Genomic DNA, 27,578 nt, shown 5'->3' with positions numbered 1-27,578 from the left:
TTAAACTTTCTGGAACAGATTAACTGGATTTACATTGTTAAAAAAGGCGTCCATTTCAGTTGGAGTCAGACCTTCTTGAACAAATTGATGACTGCTAACCAAGGTTCCACTGTATAATAAAACACTCCCAAAAGCCAAAGGAGGTCTTATTTCACATTCATTTACAGCCTGTTGAGGGCTATGTGCAGCTGTGTAACAAAAATTGGGTCAGTGTTGAGCTCAGACTCATGCTGTGCTCGGCGATGTGCTGGAACTTGATCCAACAGGGAGGCAAAAAGGTTGGGCTTTCGTGGCAGAAGGTGTTCCACTGCATGCTTGGGAGTTGTGCAAGCCCAGGCTGCCACACCCAGTAAATCATTCACACTGCCAGCACAACGCGCAGCATTCCTTTTCCCAGAGAAAACAGTGCAACTCGTGCAAGAGAGCCTTTTTTATAATTTATTTTACAGCTGCAAGGACAATCCTCCAAAGCACTACATGAGGTAAACAGCATTCAGCCTGTTGGAGTCAAATGTGCAATAAATTAAGCCACATCTACACTACCTGTGCATATTCAAGCTAGATTAGCACATTCATGGACAATTGCAAATGTATGTGTACTGTAAATGCCAGATTTCCTGTGATTTCTGTGAAACCAATCATCTTCTGTCATCTTGTCAGTCCTGTGTCAGTCATGCCTCACTTTTAGGGTTGACACCTTTGTGCCGACTTTCACATGTTTAGCAGAATGTTGCAATAACTGCTGATGGCTGCTGCAACCACACCCGTTCAACATTCATTAATCGTGACCACGGCTGGAACGCATGTGCCACAAATCTTGTACAGTTTGGAAGAAACATACAAGATTATAGTCTTTTGTTAAAGACTGCAGTTTGAATTAGATTAAATCTAAAGAAGTATTTTCCTGTCAAATGTCTCTAAGGGCGTTCCCTCTTGGCATGTTTGGTTCAGTTGAACTAACTTTTTGCTTTTTGCTAGCGCAGTTCATTTGGTCAACTGTGAACATCATCATCCGAACCTTCGTGTGCACCAATTATGCACTGTGCAGTGTTAAGCATCACTTGAGAGATGGTTCTTGCTCAAGTCGGGCAGGTCGGTTCACTTGAGCTCAAATGTGAACGCTCCACTGACCACAGACATAGACCAATGTTACCAGAATACAGGAATGACAAATATGTTAGAGAAAATGCATTCAAAGTGACAATCACGCTCTTTAAAAGTATATTTTAGAAGCTTTTGGTGAAATCTAAGCTGGTAAATATGGCAGAATATAAAAATAAACTACGTAATCAACTTGGCAGACAGCATTTTGGTTTGGAATATTTGAGTTATAGCATGTAATACAGGGGTCACCAACGTGGTGCCTGCGGGGACCAGGTAGCCCCCCACGACCACATGAGGTGCCCCCAAGCCTGCTTTTCATTCAGATTTTCAGTTAATATTGAAAGAACAGTAGAAAGAAATGCATTCTGAAATACCAAATGTGAGTTGTGGACACCAGCATTTTGTTAATGTTCTGGTAAAACAAGCATATTCACTTTGTTTGGGTTTAAAATAAGCTCTGAAAATAAATGTTACAAAAATGAATAGCTCTTGGCCATTTTCATTTTGTAAAAGTAGCTCTCACAAGGAAAAACGTTGGTGACCCCTGATGTAATATGTCACGGAAGCTGCCCAATCACATCCTTAATTTTGAAAATATGCTCTACGTTAAAAATACCAAAGTGGCACGGTAAGCGAACTGCACCAAAGTGCGCACCAAGTATTTTTTTATTTTTGGTTGGAACCAGTGTACCACACAACAAGTATAAACACAGCCTAAGTTGACTGTATAATAATATTAGTTCATATTTATTAATATTAGAACATTATCAAAATTCTTAAAAAATTGGGGGCACAGTTTCAAAAATAGCCAACCACACTCTGCACAACTTACGTCATTTACCATAGACACATGGAATTAGTAAAACCCAAAATACCTGAAGTTGTTACTAAATTATAAAAATACCCAAAGCCAGCCACTACATTGATTGCATCAGCTAGCAGCAACCTGCAAAACCAAGAATGCAAAGAGCACACACAGCGTATGAACTGGTATGTACATTTGACAGTGTCGAAAAGGTTATCAGTGCTCAGGACTAAGGAAAAAGCAGCAGGGAAACACACACAACTCTCTCTTTCCTTCCATTTCTGTTCAGGTGGCATGGGAGGAGGCCCTATTGCATCCTGGGAACCAAAAAAAGCGAAACACTGTTACTTTCCGTTGTCACTGTTCATGTCTTCTTGCAGATGCCTGCAAGGGGTTTGAACTTCGGTCCAAGTGTGTTTAAAAAATCAAGGTTTTCGTTGTCGCCGTCGTCGCTGCAGCAGCCCACCGAGCCGGCCGCCGAGCCCACCCCCTCATAGCCGTAGTGGTGGACGATATCATCCGCATATCGACCATCCTCCTCCCCTCCGAAATAGCTGAGTTTCTGCAAGGCAAACGAATGTGACCACAAAGTTGGTAAACCTCTCCCTACACAGTCCAAAATCTTCAGTTTTCAGAGGATACTCTCACAGATAACAATGTGTGCCTAATGAAATGTGCTCTGTGTGCAAATCATGATGAACTATTTACATAAAACAACCATGTAGCATATTTTGCAGGTTAAAAAAACTTCCTTTAATAGACGTATCAGTGTCTCCATATGTCTTGGCCAATGTAAAAATCATTATTTCCATCTGAAGACAGTGTGTCGACGTCATACCATCTAATACTTTAGCTTTTCATCAAAGCCGTCAGTCATTATCAACATAGCTTCTATGTTCGCATTTGTCACAACAGCATTGATTTAATTTTTTTATTAATTAATTAATAATTATATATTTTTGACTATATATTTTTCATTCGATTTTTTAAAATTAAAACTATATTTCAGTGCAAACTGTGCGTTTTAAAAGGACGTATGGCACCACCACAACAGTTAGTTAAAGCTTGAACCCAACTTCATTGCTTATACTGTATTTTAACTCCCAGTTCAAACTAATTACAACCAAATAGCATACATCTGCTGCAAACACTGGAATTTTGTCAATAATAATTATGCATTAGTCATTGAGAAATTATGGAAAGATGTCAGTCTCGCAATGTCCACATAAAAAAATGTGGATTGGCAATTTTTAAGCACCAAAAGTGTTTGAAATGTGTTAATCTTTTGCTTGATCCTCCCAACTAGCAAACTACCCAAGATACATAAACTTGTAGGCAGTGAAATTACCTGGTGCAAATAGCGTCCATTTGTTTGCCAATTGCTGAGAAAGTTTGCGTCATAGTTGAGCTGTTGAGTACCATACTGGCTGTCGTACTGTCCGGAGTAGAACTCTTGCATGTCAGTGGTAACAATGCCGCCCTTGTACAAGCCAACGTCTTGGCGTCCAAGTGTGTTGGAGTTCTTCACCTGCCAATCCTGATTCAACACCGAGCCCTTGATGTCAGGGCCAGATATGGGGACTTTGATGAGACTTGAATCCTGTTGAGTAAATAGTTTTAAAATGAGGTTCCTCTACATGACGAATGCAAGGAAATAACATTTGTTTCCTTACCACTTCTTCCCCTGGCGCCTCCGTGTTTGATTTGATCAGGATTCCACCACTGTCAGCTGTGTCCTCCAGCTGAATATTTTCTGCCCTTGTCTTACAGAAAAAGATGAGCAACAACACTGCAACGGCAAAACAAGTGTGGTAGATGTTGGTGAATAAAACAATGCTCCGTGTGGTCTGTGCATTATAATTGTGTTGTAAAATGATCATTATAAGTAAGAGAGGAACTGACCTAGCAGCAGAAGGAGCAACAGAGGCAGCAGCAATGCCAGCCAACCCAGCGGGCCGAGTGAGGCCGACCACGGCTTGGTCAAGCAAGCCCCATTCCTGCATTGGCAGATCCTAACATTCACTATCTGCGTTTTTCCGTTGCCCTGCAGGTCTTTAATTATCACAGGAACTTTGTGCACCTTCATAGGAAGTTCTTTGAGCTGCTGCAACGTAGCTGCTGTGTCTGCGCAGGAGTCACACAAAGACGGAACATAATTATAGCCTCAAGATAGTCAGATCGTCTGAGCCTAAAATTTGCTTTACAAGCTTTTGTTACTACTGTAAAACTGAATCGTTACTATGTTTTGAAAAGTAAGCATCTTTCACATTTATATTTAAATACACTTGGCAGTTCTCATGCCAGCATTTGTGCAATGCTTTTTAACATGAGCATTAAGGGGACAAAATAGAAAATAAAAATGCATATGAATAGAAATAGCTGACAAGCACCTACCATTAAACCTGGTCACAGACCATTTTCCATCATGGTCGGCGGGCATACTAAAGGTGAAGGGTGCCGAAAATGGAGACCTGTCCAAGTCTTCAGCCACAACCAGCACCGAGCCAAGTTCTCCTTCCTTTTCACACAGCACTCTCTCGCTAGGTGGCACAATTGGTATGTTGTCATTCACATCTTCCACTTGGAGTATCACCGTCCCTGTGCCAGTCTTGGAACCTGAAACAAATTCCATGGGTATGAACGTTGGACCAAACATCGTCATTTGACTGCAAATCTCCATTTCTGACAAACATCTTGGCTCAGAGCCAGGTTTTCATTCCACCCGTTATAGTTACTGTAAATCAGGTCAGACGAACCGAGGGCGGGTTTAGCACAGACAGATACTGCCGATGGGACAATTGGTGCTCTTAACAACCTGGGTCAAAAACAAAACAACCGAACAGAGCAGAGGAGAAACGTCATTTGCAATGACTTGGCACGCAGATAATATAATATTAATAATATTTTCCAAACCCAACGGGAAGCAATTGACTGAGGCAAACAATAGATGTTTCATTAGTGCTCTGTCGTGTGCAATTTGGAGTTTGTCCAAAAATGTCAATTGTTTGAGTTCAAACTTTCATGATATGTGACACAGTGCCAGATTTCCATAAACTCACAAAACGTACCCAAATCTCAAACGACTACAGCCTTTCTCTTGCGGTCAAAAGCCCTCTCGTCTCATTTCCTAATCAGTAAGCATTAGGTATCGCGCCACTGAAACTGAAACACCATTCAAAAAGATCATTTAATCACACAAGGCCATTTAAACCCTCCCTACCGTGTCTCCCGCTGGTCAGCACTCACACTGCTTTACAGCATTCAGGCTTTGGCCTGTTTGTGCGCCATTACTTGATGACACAATGCTATTGTAACTACCATGACTTTGTGGATTATTTCAAGTCATTCTGTTTAATTATATCGAGCAAGGTAGCGGTTATCATTAATAACTGGCAGAGAAGCAATCGCAATAATTATATGACATCAACGTTACAAGTGCTTATGCTTGAGCAAGCATACTTTGGCTTTGATTTGTTTCTATACAGTAATGCAAGGTGGTAGCAAAAGCATGGATTAATGAGCAAATGTGCCCAGTCCCACCTCTTCAAAGCGTGCAGTGGCCAGGAAAGTGTCCTGTCCTTGATATAGATGACCACTCCAATGAACCAGGTGCTGGGTGTCAAATGTGCTCAAGAACAGCATGATTGTCTAGTGTGAGTACCCCCAACATACCGAATTGAACTAAACCATACTGCTGAGTGTAAACAGAGCCAATTAGGCCAGATTCCCACACACGCTGACTGTGATTGCAAAGCTCAACTCAACCTTGACACATGTTGGATGGATGGGTTAAAACATCGTACTATTTGATAATTGATAGCTACATACTTGCATCGATTGCTCTCATGGTTATGTTGTAAAGTCCATCCTTGACAAAATGAGATTCTCTGTCGATAGTGTTTGCAACTCTCAGCTCTCCAGTGTTCCTATCCACGTTGACCCAGGCAGCGGGGTCTGTGACCTTGTAATACCTGGGAGAAAGTCTTTGTTTGTCAGTCTCATGTTCTTTAGCAAGCAACGTCAAGTGTCGGAAGGAAGGTACCGCTTACTTGATTCCATCACTGCTCTTGGTTTCGGGATCTACGGCTTTGTAAGTTCCAATTGTTGTGCCATTTGGTGTGTTTTCTTTCACGATGAAGCGGATGGTAGGCCCTGTGAATTCTGGGCCTTCATCGGCATTAGTGACTGTCAGGTCCACGGGGACAGACCTCCACTGGTCCGTAGTGCCGGTCAGATCGACTTCGTTGCGGGCCTGGATGTCGAGCCTCACATTTTTGGTCTTCTCGTAATCTAATGGCTGGAAAGACCCCATGATTTTTTTTCGTACGAACACGTCAACTCCTCACAGCAGCAACCCCAAAGTGAAAACCAGCTCACCTTTGCGACGTAAAGAAGCCCCTCGTTTGTTTTGGCGTCTGTAGCCATACGGAAATTGTTATTTTCATTTCCCTTAGTGATCACAAATTTGGACTTCCAGTTGGGTGAGTCTTTTAAATCCTTATCTTCAACAGGAATTCGAAGGATAAGTTTGTCAAATTCATTCTCATTGACTGTGCCTTGAAACTGCAGGATGCAAAAACAGCGCATTAGTGTTCCAACCATATTCTACAGTACACTTCAACTATATCATTTAAGGAACACCTCTTAATCAGCAAATCTGACAAATCAGAGGTTGGCCTAAACCTCTTGATTCCGCCTGAATCTTAATTCTTCTAAGACATTTTGGACAATTCCATCCATCCATTTTCTATGCTGCTATTTCTGACAATTCCAACTATTCTAAGCTAATCTTCTAACTTTTGTGGAAGACTGCCCTGACCTATGAGCGTATTCAAACACCCTTGGGATGAACTAGATCAAAGATTGTCCGCCCTGTGGCCCTCTCGTCTGTGTCGTATGTTTTTCAATTTTATCTTACATAAAAAAATGCATTTACCGATGACTTTGTGAAGGTCGGCGGGTTGTCGTTGATGTCTCCAACAATGATGGTCGCCGTGCCTGTAGTGATCAAACCAGAGTCTTTGCCGTCCCGATCCTTAATCTGCACTCTCACGCTATACTTGTCTTGAGTCTGGTAGGGGGCGATTCCGTACATTTGATACATCATAGAACTGAATTGTTTCTCAAGACTTACAGTAAACCAGCACTCACCTCTCTGTCCAATGCATTGGTAACCACTGTGAGGTCACCCGTCTCAGGGTTGATGGCAAATTTGTCTAATCCAGTCAAAAGGGAGTAGCGGATCTTCACATGGTCGGTGCCTTCTTGGTCTCTGTCGGTAGTGTTAATCTTCCCGAGTGATGTCCCTGTTGTGTAAAACAAGATTATTTAACAGAAAAGAAACAAATAACTATGTGAAAGAAACACTGCATAGTTCATGTCCCTCACTTGCTTTGCTCTGTTCGAGCACAGTAAACTGCATTGAGCCTTGAAACTGCGGCGCATTGTCGTTTACGTCATCTACGTGGATGGTGATAGGTAAAGGTAAATCAGTTTGCATGTGCGTTGTTCTGTCAAAAACTCTGGCTGTTAACTGCAAAGAAAAGGGGTTCAATGTAAAAATGGAGCAATCTGTAAGAAAACTCCAAACTGCCCACTTACAATAAACTGCGGATACTCCTCACGGTCAACCGCCTTAAGCAGAGTCAACATTCCAGACAAGCTGTCAAACTTGAACACTCCCACTGGGTGCTTGTCGAAACCAGGGCCCGTGAGGTTGTAGTATACCTGATGTCTGGCTTCAGAGTCGGACACGAGCTGCAACAGAAACAAAGGTATAAATTAGTTTAGCCATTAACTATTGGCTTAAAAGTCCCCTATTGGGGAAAATTAACCTTTAATGATTTTGTGTCCCTAGGGCCTATTTATGACCACCAACGGTGAGAAAAATCTATCATCACCCTCACTCGTTTGCTCCACTTTTAAGAGAAGAGGTACTCAAACGGTCACTTTTAAATTTACATGTTTTCATGACATCATGAAGGAAAGATCTCCTGTCTCATGGATATCATACCTCTGATACAACCTAACGAAACACCCACTTCCCAGAGGACAACTTTGTAAAAAAAAATAAAAATAAATAAAAATTCACGTCTTAATCAAATTAAAGCCTGAACCTCTGCCAGCTATCTGTGGGACAACCTAGCATGATGTTGCTATTAAAATGTGATTTAATGTTAGCAGCTAATGTCTTGTTCTACTGTTCCACTCTTGAATGTTACGTTGTTGTACGTGACAAATGGCATCTATTACGTTGGACAGGTGCAGAGTTACGGTGTATATGTAAAAAGTGGATAAAGTGAACAATCGCGCTTCTTGGAGCCACACACTCTGTCCGGCATGGACAAAGGAACCTCATTAGCATTAAAGCTACAGACACACAAAATGATGTGTTTTTGGAATGTGGGAGGAAACCGGAGTGCCCAGAGAAAACCCACGCATGGGGAGAACATGCAAACTCCTGACTGTGTGGCCAACAGGCTAACCACTCGTCCAGCGTCCACAGTATTTTGTAGTCATGTGCTGTTGTAATTGTGTAACCTGTTGTCTGCTCATTACTAGAACTTGAATGAACAATGGACTTCTCACGTCATTACAACATATTGACTATATCATAATTACAACATATTTATTTCTCTGTTATGTAACCGACTGTGTAGTGTCTAAAGTCCAAATAGCGCTTCCCTTTTTAATCACATGGCTGTTGGGACAATCTTTTTTCATCTTTTATTTTACAGTTGTTGGCACACACACACACACAGCAGTATATTAACGGATACTTAATGTTTTCATGTGTTACTGTTTATACGGTGCGTATAATGCTTCTTGCTGTTTATCCGGCAATAACTTTACAGGCAATGCTGTTAATACTGTATGTTTACCCCTGACCCCACACAATCTCTACTTTTGCATACAGTATTATTTATTAATAGCAGTACGAAATACAAGAAGTTTTTCACTTAAAAGAGTCTGTGAGGGTGTGTATGAGTCACTTGCTGTCAAAGTAATTGCCCCGAATAGCCACAAGGAGCAGGGAAAAGTCACTGTATATATACAGCCCTTTATCTAATTCGTAACAAATAGAATAATGTGTGTTGTCATACTGTAAACAAGTACTTCAAGAAGGTGTTTTCAAACGTTACCGTTTGCCAGTCCAGTACTTTTCATCTTAATAATTTACAGCCACAAAATTTGGTACACACGCAAATCAATAATAAGCAAAAAATGCATTGAAAACAATATGAGCATTGATTGTTATGGTAGTTGTCTCTTGTACTGGAAATAACACAATCATTGGTCCTCAAACTGTGGTATAAGTACCTCTGGCGGTACACAGGTTCCATCCAGTGGTACCCACGAACACCACATATATTTTTTAACAAAAATAAAATGATATTGAGACATATACAACAGAAATAATGTGCATACACAAATTTCATGACTAAAGAGTCACTGAAATTGAATTCAAATTACACGTTCCTTTGTAGAATTATTCATGTTTAACACTTCATTTTCCACAAGCCACATATTTGATGCTACACCATGATGGTAAGTGTGTTACTTGCAAAGCATAATACTTTTGAGGAGTTTGAAAACTAATGATCCTCAACATTCAGTACACTTAGCAGCAATCACATTAAGTACACATGCACATGGATCTAAAAAGATCCAGGATAAAACCCATATTAAAAAATATTAAATTTGAAGAATGTCCAATTTACCTTTTGATTTTTTTTTACATCTATGTTAGTAATATTTTAGTAAATAATATTAGACGCCGCTACAACCACCATTGTAAACACAATACATTATCTCAAATCTCTTGTATTGGAAATCTTTACATCAAGCCGTTTCAAAGTGAGAGGTGCAGCATCTTGGGAAAAATAAAGAAAAACATATTTCAAACCAGTTAAGATAACTCTACTTATGTTATAGACTAAATTAAATGGAATTACAGTGGGCGAGTAAACATAGTCCAAAGTGAGTAGAAAACGCTACAAAATATGCTCCAGAAAATCAGTTTTTTGGGGAGTACTGCATAGGGCAGGCATCAATGGAATTATATTCTTTAAAAACCGCTGCTTTATATTGTGTCAGTGAAGTGTACCTAATATTGTAAGCAATGTAGCAGAAGAGGACACCCGTTGACAGCATTCTAAATAGCAATATTGCTGAATTTCAAAACATTACCCTGTCAATGTCCCTTGGACCTTGCTCGTTCTCCAAGATGTGGAAGGGTGGGGGACTCCAGCGTCTTTTGTACCGTTTTAGTACACCGTTGGGCTGTATAATAATAATCCAACGTTAAAATAAATGGCATTAGTTTTCACACCCAAGTCAAATAGAGACTGTAAAGCATTGCTTTGTACCTGTCTGTTGAACGTGGGCTTGAGGATAAGGAAGACGTCCATTCGCAGCTGTAGTCCATTGCTGCCCTGGACCTGGACGTAAAAAACCTGGCCGTCGGACGGAACAGTGACGGGTGTTATAGCCGCCACTGACCCGTTGGACAAAACCGCGAAATTGCGGTTGCTGGAAACGACGCCGTCACAGTCCGCGACGTTGACTACAACAGACAGAACATTGGGTGAGTTTTGCTTCGAAACATAACTTTTTGGCGAATAAATTATTATTAAATAAATACCTCTAGTTATCTCGTATCCAGTTGGGATAGTTTGAGGCACTGGGACATAAAGCAAGCTCGGGACAACGCACGACTCGACTCCGGCTAGGATCTAAAGTTACAGGGTTAGTCTCAAATATCACAACCTGTTTCCTCTTTCCTTCAAATGTTAATAAAACACATTTGTACTCACCAGCGTCACACATGCGACGAAAATGATTGCATTCGCCATCTTTTTTTTAAGAAAATGCACTGTCCACTTGACGCAAAGCAAAGGGCAGACCTCCACCACACAAAAATAAAAGGAAGCGTCCAGGTGGTGATTAGGAGTTGAACAGTTTGGCGAAAAGAGTCCTGCTGTTTCTCCTACGCGTCCATAAGCACCTTTTGCTCACACTTGCTCCCTCGCTGCTGGCTGGCTGTCTGTCTGTCAATAATCCCGACACACCTTGAACGCCCCACCCAAGCCTCCCCAGCAGGCTCTACAGCAGGGAGGAGGACCTGTGCAACAAAATGTCACTAAACTTTGACAAGTTCTTTTACTTCCAGCCAGCAGGAGGAGCCGTTTCCCCAAAACCTTTTTAAAAATGTTGTTTAATTTGTACTTTATTCATCGATAGACTTAAGAAGAGACACCAAACATGGCTCATAAAGGTTTATAGCCACCAAAAGCAAACTAGTGCCTGAAAGCAAATGTATTGCTAATGATGCTGTTAAAAGTTATGCATGCCTCTGAGGGAGAGTTTAAACATCTGTGCCCTGTGTGTTTAGTCGCCATGACATAATTGTTTGTCTACTTGTTTTTCTAGTGTATCCGGTCTGGGGAAGCTTTCCCAGGTCTGCACAGATGAATGACCTCTGTATGCCCCTCCTCTCCCTCTTGCAGCAGGAACACAGCTAGGCTCCTCACTTAGCACCGCAGGAATGTGCACTAAATGAAGCCTGGTGAGGGGGAGGCTCTGCTCTCACTCACTATCTGGGAAAAAAATGCTTGCACAAACGAAAAAAAGTTCAAGTGTTTGACTACACTGAGGGTCATTCTCCTTCAGCATGAACTGTCCTGAGAAAGAGAAGGCGTGAAAATGCGTAGAGACTTTGCGCGAGCTACACATACAGGAAAGGTGAGAAAAATGTCAGGATGATTGTAGTGAGTCATAGGTGTGGACACGAGGAAACCGCCCAGGGCTGGGAGCCATAACAGTAAACGCAAACCAGACTCAGCAAATACTCCCGTCACTCCCACAATGAAAGTGAATTACAAGCTGCGACGTGTGTAACCACACATTACAGTACAGTACTGACCGCCCCCTTCTCTCTAACCAGTCATGAACGCTGCACTTGATACACAAAAATTAGTCACTTTAACCCTGAATTTTGTGTTTTGTAAACAACCATTTCTTTGTACTTGTATCACAGCGGAAGTGATTAAACTTCTCAGAAAGTTTAGAAGTTATGAGGAATATCAGCCGAAGGAGGCTCTGTGAAGCAACCATCTTTAGTCTTCTTTGAAAACACATGTCCAAACTTTTTCCATGGAGGCCCACATACTGAAAAATGAAAGGATGCAAGGGCCAATTTGATATTTGTAAACCAACACAAGTAGATATGCTAATATGTATATTTCAAGAAAAAACTGTATCTCAGCTTTGTGATACAGGTGAAATAGCGTATTATTAGTATGTATTTTTAGTATACTTTACTCTTAGTATACTTTTCTCTTTTTTGCTTCTTTTCCCCATTTGTTTTTAATTTTTCAAATATTTCAACTTTCTTCTTAAATAATCTTCGTAAAAATGTGTACGTAATATTATGGCTTTATTGTAGGGTTGTCAAAGTTAACAGAGTTGTCACGGAGTTTGTCCACTGCCAGACAGAACTCAAGGTACTGGAGCAATTCTGGTATTTTTGAGAGGAACAACATCAAATGAAAAGCATTAAATGAACACAGACCCATCATCCACTAGTATGAGCCTGGAGTTGGTTTTTTTTCAGAGAGGTGCTCTGCACAAATATGCATATTAGCACCCAATAAGGTAATCAAATCTTACCTTTATGCATTCCGACATAGTATCAGCATTTCGGACAAAATATGAGGTGAAAGAAAAACGGGGAAAATACAGTATAGTAGTCTATCTGTGCAGCATGGGAGAAAGTTAGATGGTGTGTTCAGCGACCATCGAACAAAGTCAAAAGCTTTTATTAAACATGCAAAAATGCGGGATTTCTAACTGTATATTATTTTTTTGAATAAAATAATGGCCCATATTTCCAAAATTGATATTCCTTTACATAAAACTTTTTTTTCTTTAATATTTGAACTCTATACTACTAAAATTTGATTTTTTTATAGATAGTATTATGATTTTTTTCTATTTTCTATTTAACATTTTTTCTTAATATTTTGACTTTGGTCTTGTAAAATTACGGCTGTTTTTTTCCATTTCTGCTGTTGTTTGTTTCCCACATTTTCCAACTATTTCAACTTGTAAATTTACTTTTTTATTATTATGTCTTTATTCCCATAATATTTGTAATTTATTCTCATAATATTATAACTTTTTCCACAACGAAATTTTTCAAAAATTACAACTTTATTTGTTATTTTGTTTGCCAATGACAAAACAGCTGCAGGCCACAAATTGCCCCTGGGCATACAACCCTGTTTTAAAACATTTAAAAATGCAGTAGTAACCATGAGTATTAATGGTGATACATAAAAAAAATCAGAGTTCGCCCCTCCAGTTTAAGTGTCCCTGTCCGTCATTGCCAGCTATGAGAGATCAGCGTTTGGGACCACTGTTATCATGGTTGGATTTTTTTTAACATTAAGTTACATTAAGGAACATCACGTTTATAATCGCACCAATACCTCAACCCAAACAGTCGACACTTGGCCAAACAAATGCGCGCCTAATCTAGTCACATTTGCAAAGGTCACCAAATGGAACACGTGTATCCTGAATGGATTGTAAACCTTGGAGTTATACATAAGATTTGAGTGCACCTTATGCAACCACATGGCTCCACCCTTCGCGCCACTTCCTCCGGCTGTGTTTGTGCGCCAAAGAAGTGGCGTCAAAGAAGTGGCGGCTAAAAAGTGCGCATCACGTGCGAGCTGGTAGTATTTTGGGCGAGACACGTTGCCAGACCACATACCCATCATATTAGTCATTAATCTACTGCAGGTTTCATCTTTGTGATAATGCAATAACATTTTTGGCTGCAGAACTTTGACTAAGGTGTGCCTGTTTATGGATTATTTTAGACTACGTCAGGGGTGCTCACACTTTTATAGCCTGCAAGCTACTTTTAAATTGACCAAGTCCGAAAGATCTGCCTCCTACTATAAATATAGAAAATTTCACATTCACAGTTTCACAGTTTACAGGTAATCAAAGTAGTTGATATGATGTATGTCAGTCAAAATAGCTACATAGTGTATATTAGACACGCAGTTCATGTATTAGCATTTGCTATCAAACTTTACAAATACACAAAAAATGAAAATGATTATACAAAAGACAATGCAGCCAAAGTCGAGGCAACAGATAAAAATGGTTTCAGCATTTTCCAATTAATCATGAAATTACAGTTTCAGAAACAGAAAAGCAGAAAACACGCGTTTCTATATTGAAGTTCAGGACGCGCAGCAAAGCCATCAAAAATTCACTTTTTTTTCTACATACTGTACATACTCTACATACTGTCACTGTCATACTGTCACACATGACAATCAGTCAGTGTCGGCTTACTGATGTCATATGACATCTACAAAGTCACGTTTATGAGATCGACCCAAACTACCTTCGCCATCACCCGGTAGCTCGCGATCAATGTAATGGGCACTCCTGGACTACATCGCTGGTTCTAAAAAAAAAAAAAAAAAAACGCAAAAAGTTAAAATAAGTTTCACTCTTAAAGCAACATTATGTAATATTTGGAGTATGAGTAACACCGTCACTGGCTGGACGGGACAAGAAAAAAAAAATAACAATCCAATAAAATAACAAAGCCATGTTTATTACTATAACTTGAAAGTCAATTACACTTAACTCTACTGGGAGCCAGTGACCAAAAAAATCCTATCTATCCAAAACCTTATCAATAAGTTATTTTTGTTTCACTCCAGCGCGGTAGATGGCAATGAAAACATAACCTTGCGTTGCACATACTGTAAATGTTTAATCAAAATAGTAAATGGCATGCAGATATGCACATGCACTTACATGTACTGTCTCAGGCTTTCTATTTTGAAATGTGATTTATTATTTAATTAATTGTGATCTGTTTAAATAATTAATTAAACATAAAATGTAAAGAAAAGCAAGATATCCTATTAAATGACCCTTATTATTTGATTTGATGTAGTTATTATTTTTTTATTTGACAAAAATTCCATTTAAAAAAAACAAAACTGTACAAGGAAGGACAGTCGAGCCTATGTCCCAATAAAACCCACGCACAATAAACATTTATAACAAAGCCATGTTTATTACTTCATTGGAAGCCATGCTTATTACTCACCTATTATGAAACTATGTTTTGCTATGTCTATTTCATATTATTTACTAGGATAGTCAAATCAAGTAGTTAAGATAATAAGAAATCTGACAAAATTTGGAAGTTGACTGCTATTTTTTTGTACTATTTATCACATTATTACATTATCTCATAAATTGTCAATGTTTTCAACTAGAATATAGTGTATTTGAATACAGGAAGTGAACAAATGTATTGGAATTGATGTAAAACGAATGGGGGTACGATTAAATATGCTTTGCTTCTTCCTACTCCTTTTGGACATGTGGAACTGTGAGTTATGATTTGTGATGTATGCCAATGTAACTTGTATGCATGTTCAAATAAATGAAACCATTACCGTTAGCATTAACTGGAGCCAGTAAATGGGAGCCAGTTACAAAAAAAAAAAAATTGCTCCTTTCGCTATCCAAAATCTTATCAACAAGTAATCTTTGGTTCCACTCCAGTCTGGTAGATAGCAATAAAAACATAACAGTATTGCATAGAGTAAGTGTTTAATCAAAATGGTAACTGGCATGTAAATATGTCCTTGCATTTACATGTATTGTCTCATTCAATTAATTTTTATTTTTAAATATTTTTGGATTATAATATAATATATAATACTACATTCACAAGTTTTGGTCTTAATGGCTGATACTGTATTTGTATTTTAGTTCATTTAGACATTTTTATGCTTGAAAGTGTTTAATTTGGGCAAAATACATGCAATTTCCTTAAATGTGAATATTTTTTTTACCAATAGGCTGTATACAACCATGAAAGATCATGTATTAATTAATTAATGTTTGAAAAACCGTGATAGTGTGAGGGAGCAATGTTCGTGCCACGATGCAGTGAGGTACGACTTTACTGCATTCTTGGCACACCAACTTTTCTAGCCTGGTAAACTCACTCAGTCAGCCGCACCTCTGCTAGATGCAACAATGTATTGCACTCCATTTTGCCTCAATTGCTTCAAGACTCGATTAATTAACGACTATCAACGGGGTTACTCTTACTGTAAATACATCTCTCATAAGGTCACTAAACTGGCCAGACACGCAACTTGACACGTCCATATAAACAAAGACAAAGTGATTCACTTTCACTGTGGCAATACAAAGATTTTCATGTGGAAATCGTCATTTCGATACCAGGAAGCACGCCCTCTCAACAGTCTGAGGATTTGTCGATGGAAGGATTTTTAGCACGTAGGTGTCATTTCTTTTTTATCACCAAAACCACCAGTACCTCCGTGAATCACTCTGAGGAGTCATAGTGCAAATGACACACTGCTTTGTTTCTGGGATAGGCTTTGACAACATTTGCAAAAAGTCACTGGCTTAACTTCCTCTTGTGGCACACCTCTGACTGCACTTTGCACCAATTGTCCACCAGCACTTTTTGAAAAAATCTATTAACCCCAGAACCTCCCTCTCGGTAACTGTACAAACACACCTACATGCGCAGAAAAAACCTCACGGTGAACGCTACTGCATGCCAAAAGGTGCACTCCCCAGGGAATGTCACAGTCATGGGGCAAGTTTTACAGTTAAGCGAGAACACATCAGTCTAAAGCAAGTCCAATATACAGTATACATATTTTAAATATGCGTGATTTGTCGTACAATACATTAGTTTATTGTAGTGTACTGACACTGTTTTTTTTTCCCAAAATGTAAACAGTTTACTATTAATATACTGATCTGGATTCAAGTCACACTTCTGTCAAGTGTTGACAGTTGTTTTGCATCCTTTTGATAGAGTAGCTCAGTATTTTTAAGGCCTTCTGGCATGTCTGTAGCACACTTTTTACACTGTTCAACTTTGTAATACAGTACTGTATTTGAATAAAATAGTAGTGCATGTTTTAATATAAGAGCTTTGTTCGGAACTGTTTGCAGGTTAAAGTTAAAAGAAATGGACCAAAATTCGGGAGTGGTTAATGGAGAAAAAAAAGGGTTTGCTTCGAGACTGGAAGGTCACAGGTTTAAGGGCCACTGTGGAACAGAAATATGAACTGACGAGACTGTCGAGAGGTCGGTTTGCTTGCTGGAAACTGTTGAAAACTGTTGCTGAACTTGCGCATTTGTGCCACGGTCCATTTGCTTGTTCCATCACTTCTATTCTGACATTGTGAAATTGTTCCAGTTTTATTTGGAGATTTTGTAATTATATATTTTGTGCCAAGATTTCACAAGAGTAACGACTGCATGAATGAAATGGCACGCCTCTATTACGCACATGTATGTACTTGTAGTTGCGTGCGTGGTTTCACTTTTTAGTCCTTCTATTTCAGATATATAATGAATTGTTCTGGTTCTCATGAAGAATCTTCGAGGAGCGGTCGCATTACAGTCATTCTATGACTGCTACATTGCATACATGCGTGCGTGTGTGGTGGTCTGTGCATGGAATAATCGTGCCAAAAGAGGGGAAGCATATCGGCTATTGGCCTAGTGTCAGTACATCCTAACTCAACAATACATCGGCAATAAATGGACACGACTTGATTGAGCACATGTTAATGTTTCAATGTGTAAGCCGATAACTTCTTTTTACACTTTTACAGTCATTAAGTAGCATTGGTTCTGTTTACTGTTTATGATAATCTTACAGGGCGAAAAAACACTACTCGGAATCATGAGAAAACCAGGCTGTCTACACTGGAAATATCTCCCTAATGGGGTTCCCATCAACCTGTATTGTTTCAATTATCATTTTTTGTCTTCCTCTTCATCCAGCTAAAAATGTCCTGCCGAGTGTAGCATGCAAATAATCTCCTCCTTTCTCGCCTGTTATCAGCAGCAGCAACAGCGAGCCATCAGAGGGAGGGACCGCCCGTTGCACTACATGTTCTTCCTCCGAGCCCTGCGAAGGGTCAAAGTTTGCAACCAACAATATACAGAAAGTAGCGTCAAGAAATCCAATAGAAAGGATTAGCAATCTGAAGTCTGTTTTTTGTTGTCTCTTTCAAGACAATGGCTCCGTTGCTGGGATACACTCTTTTTGCTCTGCTGGCGTTCTGCTTTACGGTACGTATGAGAGCGCTAAAAGTTGTTCTTGTGGCGAGTAACGGACCTTCCTCAGGTGTGGCTCCAGACTTCTGAGGCTTCCATGTTGAGGAACGCTAACGCGTCAGTTATATCCAAGTGGAGCGAATCCCTTTGGAATCGTTCCCTTGTTTATTTATGATCGCGGGGTTTTTTTAACTGCCCAACTAAAGGGCAAAACTCAACCGAGTGACGAACTTCATCGTAAATAACACAATCTGATATGGTCCAAAATTGGGTCTTTGGAACGATAACAATGATCAATTAGTATTGCAGTGGTTGTTGTGGTTTGCATTGTGCACAGCTGCTCTGCATCTGGCTGTTTTTCATTATTCACGGAGCTCACAAATTATTCGTGCTCTAGTCTCTGTGGAGCACAGCAGAGATTTAGATTTTTTTGAAACTCATATTTAATTTTTTTGAAATTCCTTTATTTCAATTTTTAAGGGTGTATTCACACCACTTCATATCATATTATTCTAATCATGTTTCAATTTATTTCCATTAAAGTAATATTGGTTGTGACTAAGAAAGAAACCCGAAGAGGATGAGAGCACACTGAAATGGACTTGTCAAAATTTATTCCCATTTTTAGGTTAAAAATTCAGATCTGTTTTTTTATATCAAAGAGGGCTGCATTTTATTTTAATTTAACACAAATACAGGAAGCGCCCAGGCATTGGGAAGCAGCCAACATACCTCTGTGTGTTGTATTCTGGTAGAATAAAAAAAAAAGGATTACAACTTTTCAAAGTTTACAAGCTGGGTAATGTATTGTGGCGCCAGTCTATTTTTCTGTAGTGGAAAGGAGGGCAAAATGGCTCTTTTGAGAGTAAAGTTTGGACAAGACAATGTTAACTACTGATTAACCCCTTATTTATATTTTTGTTCAGTTTAAATAGCACACTAACACAAATTGATACACACGATGACATACAAATAATGTTCCCCTTTTTTCTGGTGTTTATCTGCAGCTTGAGCCAGTGCAGGCAGAAGGAAATGAGCTGCACAGGCAGAAGAGAGACTGGATCCGGTATCCGAGGCCTTTGAAGGAGAATAATGACTACACCGGAATTGAAATTGCTAGAGTATGGACAGTATCCTTATTTGTGACACAAACTCACTAAGAAATAGCAAACGACAAGCACAAACACAGTCTTATCTGGTGATATCTTGAAGTAGACCTATAGCGTGAAATTCTGCATTGTTTTTGGATCGCAACTAAACAGATGTGTGGAATGAGAGCAACACACATGTTTGCACACTTTCAATTCCATCATGAGTCAGTTCAGAGGATGACAAACAACACTTCTGGCACACAATTAGATCTGCTGGATCTGGTAGTTTACATTAAAACGCTGAATCATCTTATTAACTGTACCTTAAACTATGCATTTAAAATCATGTTATTATATATTTTCACATCAAGGGAATAGAGTCTATAATTGCCATGGTAACACTAAGTACCTTAACTATAAGGCTATATCGTAACACTTTACATATAAGCATTATTGGTGGACTAGCGCTGGGTTGTGTTAGCATTAGCATTGGTGCTATTGTGACAATAGTTGTACCTTAAACTTATCAACGAGAACAGTGACTGCCAAGCTAACCTTAAATTACCAACTTTAGTGATAAGGAATTTTGGGGGACCAGCCTGGACACAACTGTTCAGGTTGTTCAGCGTTACGAACCCAGAAAAAGTGTACAGGACTTTAATTTGGGGTTTTGCATGGTAGACATAGTACAGTGAAACATTGAATCATCTTAAAGCCACCATATGTAATACGTGTACCGTACTATAACCACATTAAATGTTATATTTTCCTCATGTAAAGGAGAGTTGTGAGCGTTGTAACCCTTAATTATTTGCTTTTGTGATAAGGAACATAGGTGGCCCAGTCTGGACACAACTTGGTCTGGTTTTAATGCTAGTGTTAGTGCTTGTGCTACTGTTCGGCATTGTGAACCCCCCCCCCAGAAAAGGGTACAGAAATTTGATCTGGATGGTTCTGATCTTTTTGACAGTATACATTGAATAATTTTTAAAGCCACCAAATGTAATAAGTGTTCCATAACCATGACATATTTTGGTCATATAGGAGAATAATGAGCCATAATAACACTTTATTACCTTCTTTAGTGATGGTGATATTTGGCGGACCAGCCTGGACACATTTTGGAATGTGTTAGCATTAGCACACACCACCAAATATTCAGTTGTATTAAATCTGTTGTGTTTTCATGTCAGACAAATTATTCTGTGTTTGTGTTTCAGATTCGTTCAGATAAAGAGAACTTCACAAAGATCATCTATTCGCTCAGTGGGCCTGGTGTGGACATGCCCCCTGTAAACAGATTTTGGATTGACCCCGCAACTGGCTCTGTGAAAGTCAATACCATTTTGGACCGAGAGGAGATCGCCTTTTATGATGTAAGATTACTACTTTAAAGCCAAACCAGTAAAATTTTTCAACTCTTGTCGTCTTCTCTTTTTGTTTTAGTTAAAAGGAATGGCAAAATTAATGGATGGCACGACTGCTGAGAAGGATTTAGACCTAAGAATTGCTGTTCTGGATGAAAATGACTGCATACCTGTAATTAAAGCAGCCCAAGTGGGATCTGTCAATGAATCTAGTGCCATCGGTAATGGAAGAAGTCTGCATTTCAAACACCCTTCCTGTGCATGTACAGTATGAATTTACTCCACATGGGGTGTTTTACAGGCACGGTGGTCATGAAGGTGATTGCAACCGACGCTGATGACGAGAACTCGATCAACTCCAAGATTGCCTACAGGATTGTGGAGACAAGAAGCAGCGCCGGCATGTTTTCCATCAACTCTCAAAGTGGAGAGGTCTCGGTTCAACGGAACACCCTCGATAGGGAGGTGAGGCACTAATAACTTCTCCCTAAGCCAGTCAGAGCGTTTCTTCCTGTCAGTTTAAGACATTGGTGACCATATTCAGGTCAATACAGTGGTTGTGTGACAATAACTGCTTTCAACACAACACAATGGGAGAAGTGAGTACCAGGTATTATGCTTCATGCCCGAAAATTTCCAGGTTGACTTCATTCCACCATTCCAAGTCCATGCCGTTCATACAGGACAGCAACACCGACAAAACGCGGAAAAATGGCGTTCATAATGTCAATCCATGTATCTGCTTTGTCCTTTTAGGCAAAAGATACATACAAGGTGATTATAAGTGCGTCTGACTTAAATGGACAACCTAGAGGAAATACAGGAACCGGAGCAATTGAGATCAAAATCCTGGACATAAATGACAATGTTCCCACTCTGGAAAAAGAATCGGTATGTCAAGGTTTCTGTTGGTTTTGAAATGGTTCCCTCTCTGTATTGGAGGTTATGTTGCTGTTGTGTGCAGTATGAGGGCAGCGTGGAGGAGAACACCATCAACGTAGAAGTCATGCGGATAAAGGCGGTGGACTTGGATTTGATTTACACTGACAACTGGCTGGCTGTTTTTGAAATCATCTCAGGAAACGAAGGAGGCTATTTTACCATCACTACGGACCCCAAGACCAACGAGGGACGTGTCATGATTCTGAGGGTAAGCAAGGATTGAAGGATTATTCAAGCGAGAAACTGCAAATCTTCACTTTGAATTGTCTTTCACTTTCACAGGAGCTGGACTATGAGGAAATTAAGACGCTCAATTTGGAAGTCGTCGTTTCCAACAAAGCAAAGTATAATTTTGGAAGCACAAGCACAGGTTCCATAACTGTAAAATCCTACCCCGTGAAGATCAATGTGGTCAATCAGAAGGAGGGTCCTCGTTTCCAGCCCACTGTCAAAGTGGTGACTCTGTCCGAGGATCACACATCTATTCATATAAACAAAGTCATCACCACCTATGCCGCCATTGACAGTGACACACTACAGATTGCGACCAACGTAAGGTATGGCTGACCATCAGATGTCCTTTTAGATTTATACCTGCTTATTGTGGGGAGGCTTTAAAAAAGGAATTTTGTATTTTTTTTAGGTATGCTAAAATCCGTGATGATGACAACTGGTTGATCATTGACGAAAAAACAGCTGAAATTAGGCTGAATAAACTACCTGATCGAGAGTCCAAGTTCTTGATCAATGGAACATATTATGCCAAAATTATATGCATTAGTAATGGTGAGTAGGAGATCATGTGTTTTTGCCCCTGTGTATTGTGTTGACCGTACTGTTTGTGTTTTATTGGCTTTTAGAGCTTCATTCAAAGACTGCTACAGGGACCATTGCTATTCAGGTGGAGGACTACAACGACCACTGCCCAAAAGTGACAGCGACAAGTCACACCATGTGCTACGGTGATAATGTCATCTATGTCACCGCCGTGGACAAAGACGAATTCCCCAATTCGTCCCCGTTTGAGTTCACTGTGATTTCCGGGAACGGCAAAGGGAGGTGGACAGTGGAGCATCTTAATGGTAAGACGGTGTGCGTTTTAAAGGGGACATATTATAGAAAACCTTTTGCTTGTTTTAAAGGGGACATATTATAGAAAACCTTTTGCTTGTATACACATATTTGGATCTCTGGAGAAGCTCAGAAACAGATTCTGGATTGACCCCTCAACTGGCTCTGTGAAAGTCAATACCATTTTGGACTGAGAGGAGATCGCAAATGCTGAAGCAAACATTAAAAATAAAAAAAATAAAAAAGTTGACCACAAACAAAATAAGAAATTATCAAAACATGCATCACATTACTAGACTTAACACAAGGGACTAAACTACATTTTATGCAACAATGTAGATAAAACATGTAATACATAAAATTACACCTACAACTAAAATTACAATACATTACTTTTTTAAAATATTTTCAAAATGATTGCAATGAAGACATTAACTTGTGAATGTATGGGCCCCTGCCAATCTTGCATGGAAGTATGAAGTGAATTGGGACTGTGTATACAGTATGTGCATATTTCACTTTAAAAAGCTGCGTAATAGTCTTATATTAGATAATGGTGGACATGTGGATTAACAATTGTCTGTCTTTGTTTATCCACAGAGATGCAACTTACACGATTAACCGATTAACGACTAACGTTAAAAGACTAATACACTTGCCTGAAAAACGCTAGAATGTTCTCCTTGACGGACCCTGACAGCATGGCACTAAAGTGTAGTGTTATATTGTTTTACAAAGTCAAAGCTTACCATGGTGTAAAAAATGTAGTTTGTTTTGCGGTTCCTCTCGTCGCCTCTGCTGCAGCTGAGAGAATAGACAGGTACAGCTGCGTGTGCTTTTGTGTGAGTGGGCGGGGCCAGGCACTCGGGCAGGGAGCAGCGCAGACCTGCCATTTTCCATTACCTGCCATTTGTGAGAGTGATATAAAATGAAAAACGAAAAATGCCACGAAAAATATCTTGCAGGGGCAGCACGTTAAAAAGCTTTAATTTAATACGGCATTTCAAGAACCAACACTTGACGGAGTATGGTGAGTTTTTGAGGCTCACGGTGCAGCATCAGTCAAACGGCAGCTAACACAACCAATGCTGTACACTCAACAGATAACCCGAAAAATAATTGCATTAATAGGACTAGATGATCAGGCTTTCTTAGTGGTGGACGACACTAGTTTTGCCAACTGCTCTCTCACTTGCTTCTGGAAATCCTGCTACAGCTCCACCAATGTACTCTTACACCCAAAGCCTCCTTAAAGAAGTCGTATCATCCTCTGTTTCACCAGTGATATATATATATGTTTGCATGAAGAAGTAACTAAAATATGTTTTTGTCTTAATTAAGGTGATTTTATGGTTCCTTTTTTATCTCATATAGCCAAGAGCAGGGGTGCAGCCAGAAATTCTGGGCCCCATGAAAAACAAAAATCACTTTGGCCCACCCTTTTTATTTTTTGAATAATTAGCTATTTTTGGGCAGTCAGTGACCTTGGAATTGTCCTAACTTTCCCCCCATATACGGCACACCTGGCCGATAGCATCTATCATAAATACATTTTAAAATTTACAGTTACAGGATTGGTATCAGCTGATTTCACTCACGGATGATTGGTATCGGAATCGGCAGCATAAAACCCTGATCAGAGCATCCCTGCTCTAATGTCTTGATTTCAGGGCTAATCTTCTTCTTTCCCTCGATGTAGCAATAAGACTTGGCATGTTCACTCACGGTTCGCTTGTCCCTTAAAGGGCCTGCCTGACTGCTACTGCAGTAGTGGGAGGCGGGGTAAGCAGTGTTTCATTTGCATGTGAACCTTCTGCTCTGAACAGGGTTGTAAAGAGGCAATTTTAAGTGTGCTGTTGTTCTGCTCAGCCCTTTTGGCAGAGCGGGGGTTCTTTAATTCCTTCAACAAGCATCAATCCAGTATCTGAGTCAAGAAGTCGGTTTAACAATTTTTCCCATTTGGAATAAATACAGGCAATTGCAATGCCAGCGCTGGAGAAAACGGTCAGCCAATGTCCGGGGTCCAAACAATCTCTAAAGTGAAACTGAGCTCCTCTTCCTCATATACCTGCTGTGGAGGCAGTCCCAGTGATAAGGAAACTTCCCATTAACTGTTTGTTGGAGTATTGGTCTGATGTGGTTTCAACCTATCTTGGCTAGGTGGCTGGGCGTCTCAGCCAGGAGACAGAAGGCTGACTCATAATGAAACGTTATCTCTCTGCTGTACATAAGCACATACAGTACATGTTGCAATACCCATCCAGAACAAAGTGGAAAATATTCCTAACATTCCTAACGCTGTAATTCTTGATCATTGGCAACAACTAGGAACTGTTTTAATCTGTGAAAAAAGCATAAAGTCTCTTTTAAAATGTGCTCATGATCTTTCGTCAGGCACAACAGCCCTTCTGCGAGACCAAGCCTTCCTGTGGCCAGGGTTTTACCAAGTGGCCGTAGAGGTCAAGGACCAGCAGGGAAAGTCATGTGCCGACATTCAGATGCTCGACATCACCGTGTGCACATGCCATGAAAGCACTAAAACCTGCCTGGACCGCAGCACAAAGCATTCCAGTTTTAGTGTCGCAGGAATTCTTCTTTTGCTGCTGGGCTTACTGCTGCTGCTGTGTGAGTACTTTAACTTATTTTGCTTTTAACCTAGAGGATTTTTTTTGTTGTCCTTAAAGACGTTGTTTTTTTTCAGTGGTGCCTCTCCTGCTGATGTTCTGCCTGTGTGGAGGAGCTGGAGGAGACTTCAAAGCCATTCCTTTTGATACAAAACAGCAGCTCATATCCTACCACACTGAGGGCCAAGGAGAAGATAGGGTATTTGAATTGACCTGTTATATAGCCAAATATCCAATTTTTAAAAAGTTTAATGTCTGACAGGTGCTTGCTTTTCTCTAACAGGACGTTCCTCTTATCCATACACCAGATGGTGGAACAGTGACTATCACTAAAGACATCAACACCTACGAAGGAAAAGGATACCTTGGGGGACTGGCAGAATTGGGAGGGGCTGCAGGCGGTGCAGTAGCCCTGAATGCCCATAATAATTCATTTTTAACAAGTGAGAATGTGCACCAGTACAACGAATACAGCCAATCTAATGGGCAAGCAAGGATGGGCTACATAGACGGGGGGATGATGACTGGACAAGAACAGTACCGAGGTGGCCCCTATGATGGCTTGGCTCTGTCTGATCACTTCTTGGAGGAATACTATTCAAGTGTGAGTATTTAACTTATAAACTCTTCTCATTTCAAAACAATTATTCCCATGGGAAATAAACCAATTTATTGATTATTATCATAAAAACCTTTATTGCAACACATAACAAATTCACAATCTTAATGGTTATACTCACATAAAGAGAACTGTAACTGCTCAACTGTAATGCTCAGGCTACGGGATCACTGCAGGCTACCGAGCTAACTGGTTAGCCTCTCCAATTTAGTTATTCTACACTTAAGAAAGTTTTTCAAATGGATTGCGGAAGACGGACAAAATAAGCAGCCAAAACCTTACTACTCCCGCACGGAATGGGGGGAAAACTAGGAGGAGAACTCTGTCTTGTCCAATATTCCATGGCTGACTACATGAAGTTTGAAGGTAATTTAATCTACTGTCATGTAACATTACTTACGCCTAGTGGCCAGAATACTACATATAACTTGTTTTTCAATTTTTTTTCACTAATAATAGTTCATACTCAACCACGAAACAGTTAGTTAGTTAGTTAATAATTAATACATTTTTGAAAAAACGAGTGAGGGGGCAACCGCGATGTAGCGAGGCTTGACTGTACAACCTTTGGACCCACATGCCTTAAATGCCCATTGAGCTCTTGATGGTGTGAACTCTTTGATTTCACTTTTGAGAATTACCTTTGTACAAAATTTGAGTTGAACTCCAAACTTCTTCAGGGGCGGTTCCACAGTAGAACATCAATAGTTTCACAGTCCAGCAGTTAAAGTTCAATCGATGAATAAATGATGGCTGTAATTCCTTGCAGAAAGCCAGCTATGCTGCCCAGCAGTCCCAACAAAAGGACGCCGTGCTGGTCTACGACTACGAGGGCAAGGAGTCTCTGGCAGGTTCTGTAGGCTGCTGCAGCCTCTTGGAGAACGATAACGACCTCTCATTCCTCGATGACCTTGGGCCTAAATTTAAAACGCTCGCTGAGATTTGCCAGGGGTCCACCGTGATGGTGGAGTGTGGAAAAGATGCTGTCTTTCCACCACCTGCCAGGCCAGTATCTCCTGTCAGGCCCTCTCTTGACACCCATGTCCATACTCACACTGAAACCATTAAGGGCAGAGATCGTGTTCACATTGACGGCATCAGCACATCCAATGTAACATCTGGAATGTCCACCCTTGTCCAAGAGGGGCAGATGTCCAGTACAGGCCAGGGGTCAGCCACACTCTCTAGGGTGCACGTCCAGGACAACATTTTTATACCCAATCAACCCCTCGTGATGCAACAGCCTGCATTGTACTATGCTGCCACACCCATGTATGTTGTGGAGCCCAAGCCCCAAATGGTACTTGTTGCAGGACAGCAGGGAATAGGTCAAGCTGGTCAGGTTGGACTAACACAAAGCCTGGTTCAAGTTAGTGGCCTGCAAGGGTCTCAAGGTATGGTGCTGGTCGATGGGCAAGCAGGGCAGGTGGCACAAGGAACCTTACCTAGACAAGTCCTGCTGGTAGAGAGCGGGTCTTCAGGTGAAGGTACACAGGTGGCCATTGTCCAGACAGGTCAGGTATCTAGTCAGCAAGGATTGGAGGTCAGGGGTCAAAGTGTGCAGGCCAAGAGTTTTTCACTGGCTTCTCAAGATTCCAGAGGGTCAAAGGAGGACTTTGTGCTAAAAGCCACACCCAAGTCCCAAGGCAGCCAGAGAGTTGTTGTTCAACGCAAAAAGGTCTCAGTCACAGAGAGGAATATAGAATCTAGTTCTAGAGCTTAGAGGGAACATTTGAAACATATGTGTGTGTGTGTGTGTGTGGGTGGGTGTGTGGGTGGGTGTGTGTG

General features: G+C 40.4%; 2 protein-coding genes across 2 annotated transcripts; one reads left to right on the top strand and one right to left on the bottom strand.

Moving 5' to 3' along the window:
• Positions 1-430: 430 nt before the first annotated feature.
• dsc2l (desmocollin 2 like) lies at positions 431-11,012 on the bottom strand. The gene is made up of 16 exons (XM_054767926.1): positions 10,726-11,012; positions 10,554-10,644; positions 10,279-10,475; positions 10,100-10,192; positions 7,511-7,666; positions 7,298-7,442; positions 7,061-7,215; positions 6,846-6,980; positions 6,287-6,472; positions 5,959-6,206; positions 5,738-5,880; positions 4,304-4,525; positions 3,812-4,033; positions 3,583-3,698; positions 3,258-3,509; positions 431-2,471 (listed from the first exon to the last, which is right to left on the bottom strand). The coding sequence occupies exons 1-16, from the start codon at positions 10,762-10,764 to the stop codon at positions 2,274-2,276; spliced, it is 2,598 nt and encodes an 865-aa protein (XP_054623901.1). The 5' UTR covers positions 10,765-11,012; the 3' UTR covers positions 431-2,273.
• On the top strand, positions 10,357-27,578 carry dsg2l (desmoglein 2 like). Its single transcript, XM_054767925.1, has 16 exons — positions 10,357-10,496; positions 11,342-11,653; positions 17,862-18,091; positions 19,084-19,197; positions 20,388-20,543; positions 20,614-20,755; positions 20,836-20,999; positions 21,291-21,425; positions 21,499-21,684; positions 21,759-22,033; positions 22,120-22,262; positions 22,337-22,558; positions 24,942-25,172; positions 25,249-25,370; positions 25,455-25,775; positions 26,560-27,578. Exons 3-16 carry the CDS (start codon positions 18,038-18,040, stop codon positions 27,511-27,513), a joined length of 3,219 nt encoding a protein of 1,072 aa, XP_054623900.1. The 5' UTR covers positions 10,357-10,496; positions 11,342-11,653; positions 17,862-18,037; the 3' UTR covers positions 27,514-27,578.

This window comes from Dunckerocampus dactyliophorus, chromosome 2 (genome assembly GCF_027744805.1).
Source record: "Dunckerocampus dactyliophorus isolate RoL2022-P2 chromosome 2, RoL_Ddac_1.1, whole genome shotgun sequence".
Classification (NCBI taxonomy): domain Eukaryota; kingdom Metazoa; phylum Chordata; class Actinopteri; order Syngnathiformes; family Syngnathidae; genus Dunckerocampus; species Dunckerocampus dactyliophorus.
Note: the sequence above shows the minus strand (reverse complement) of the source record. Positions and strands in the feature narration are given on the sequence as shown.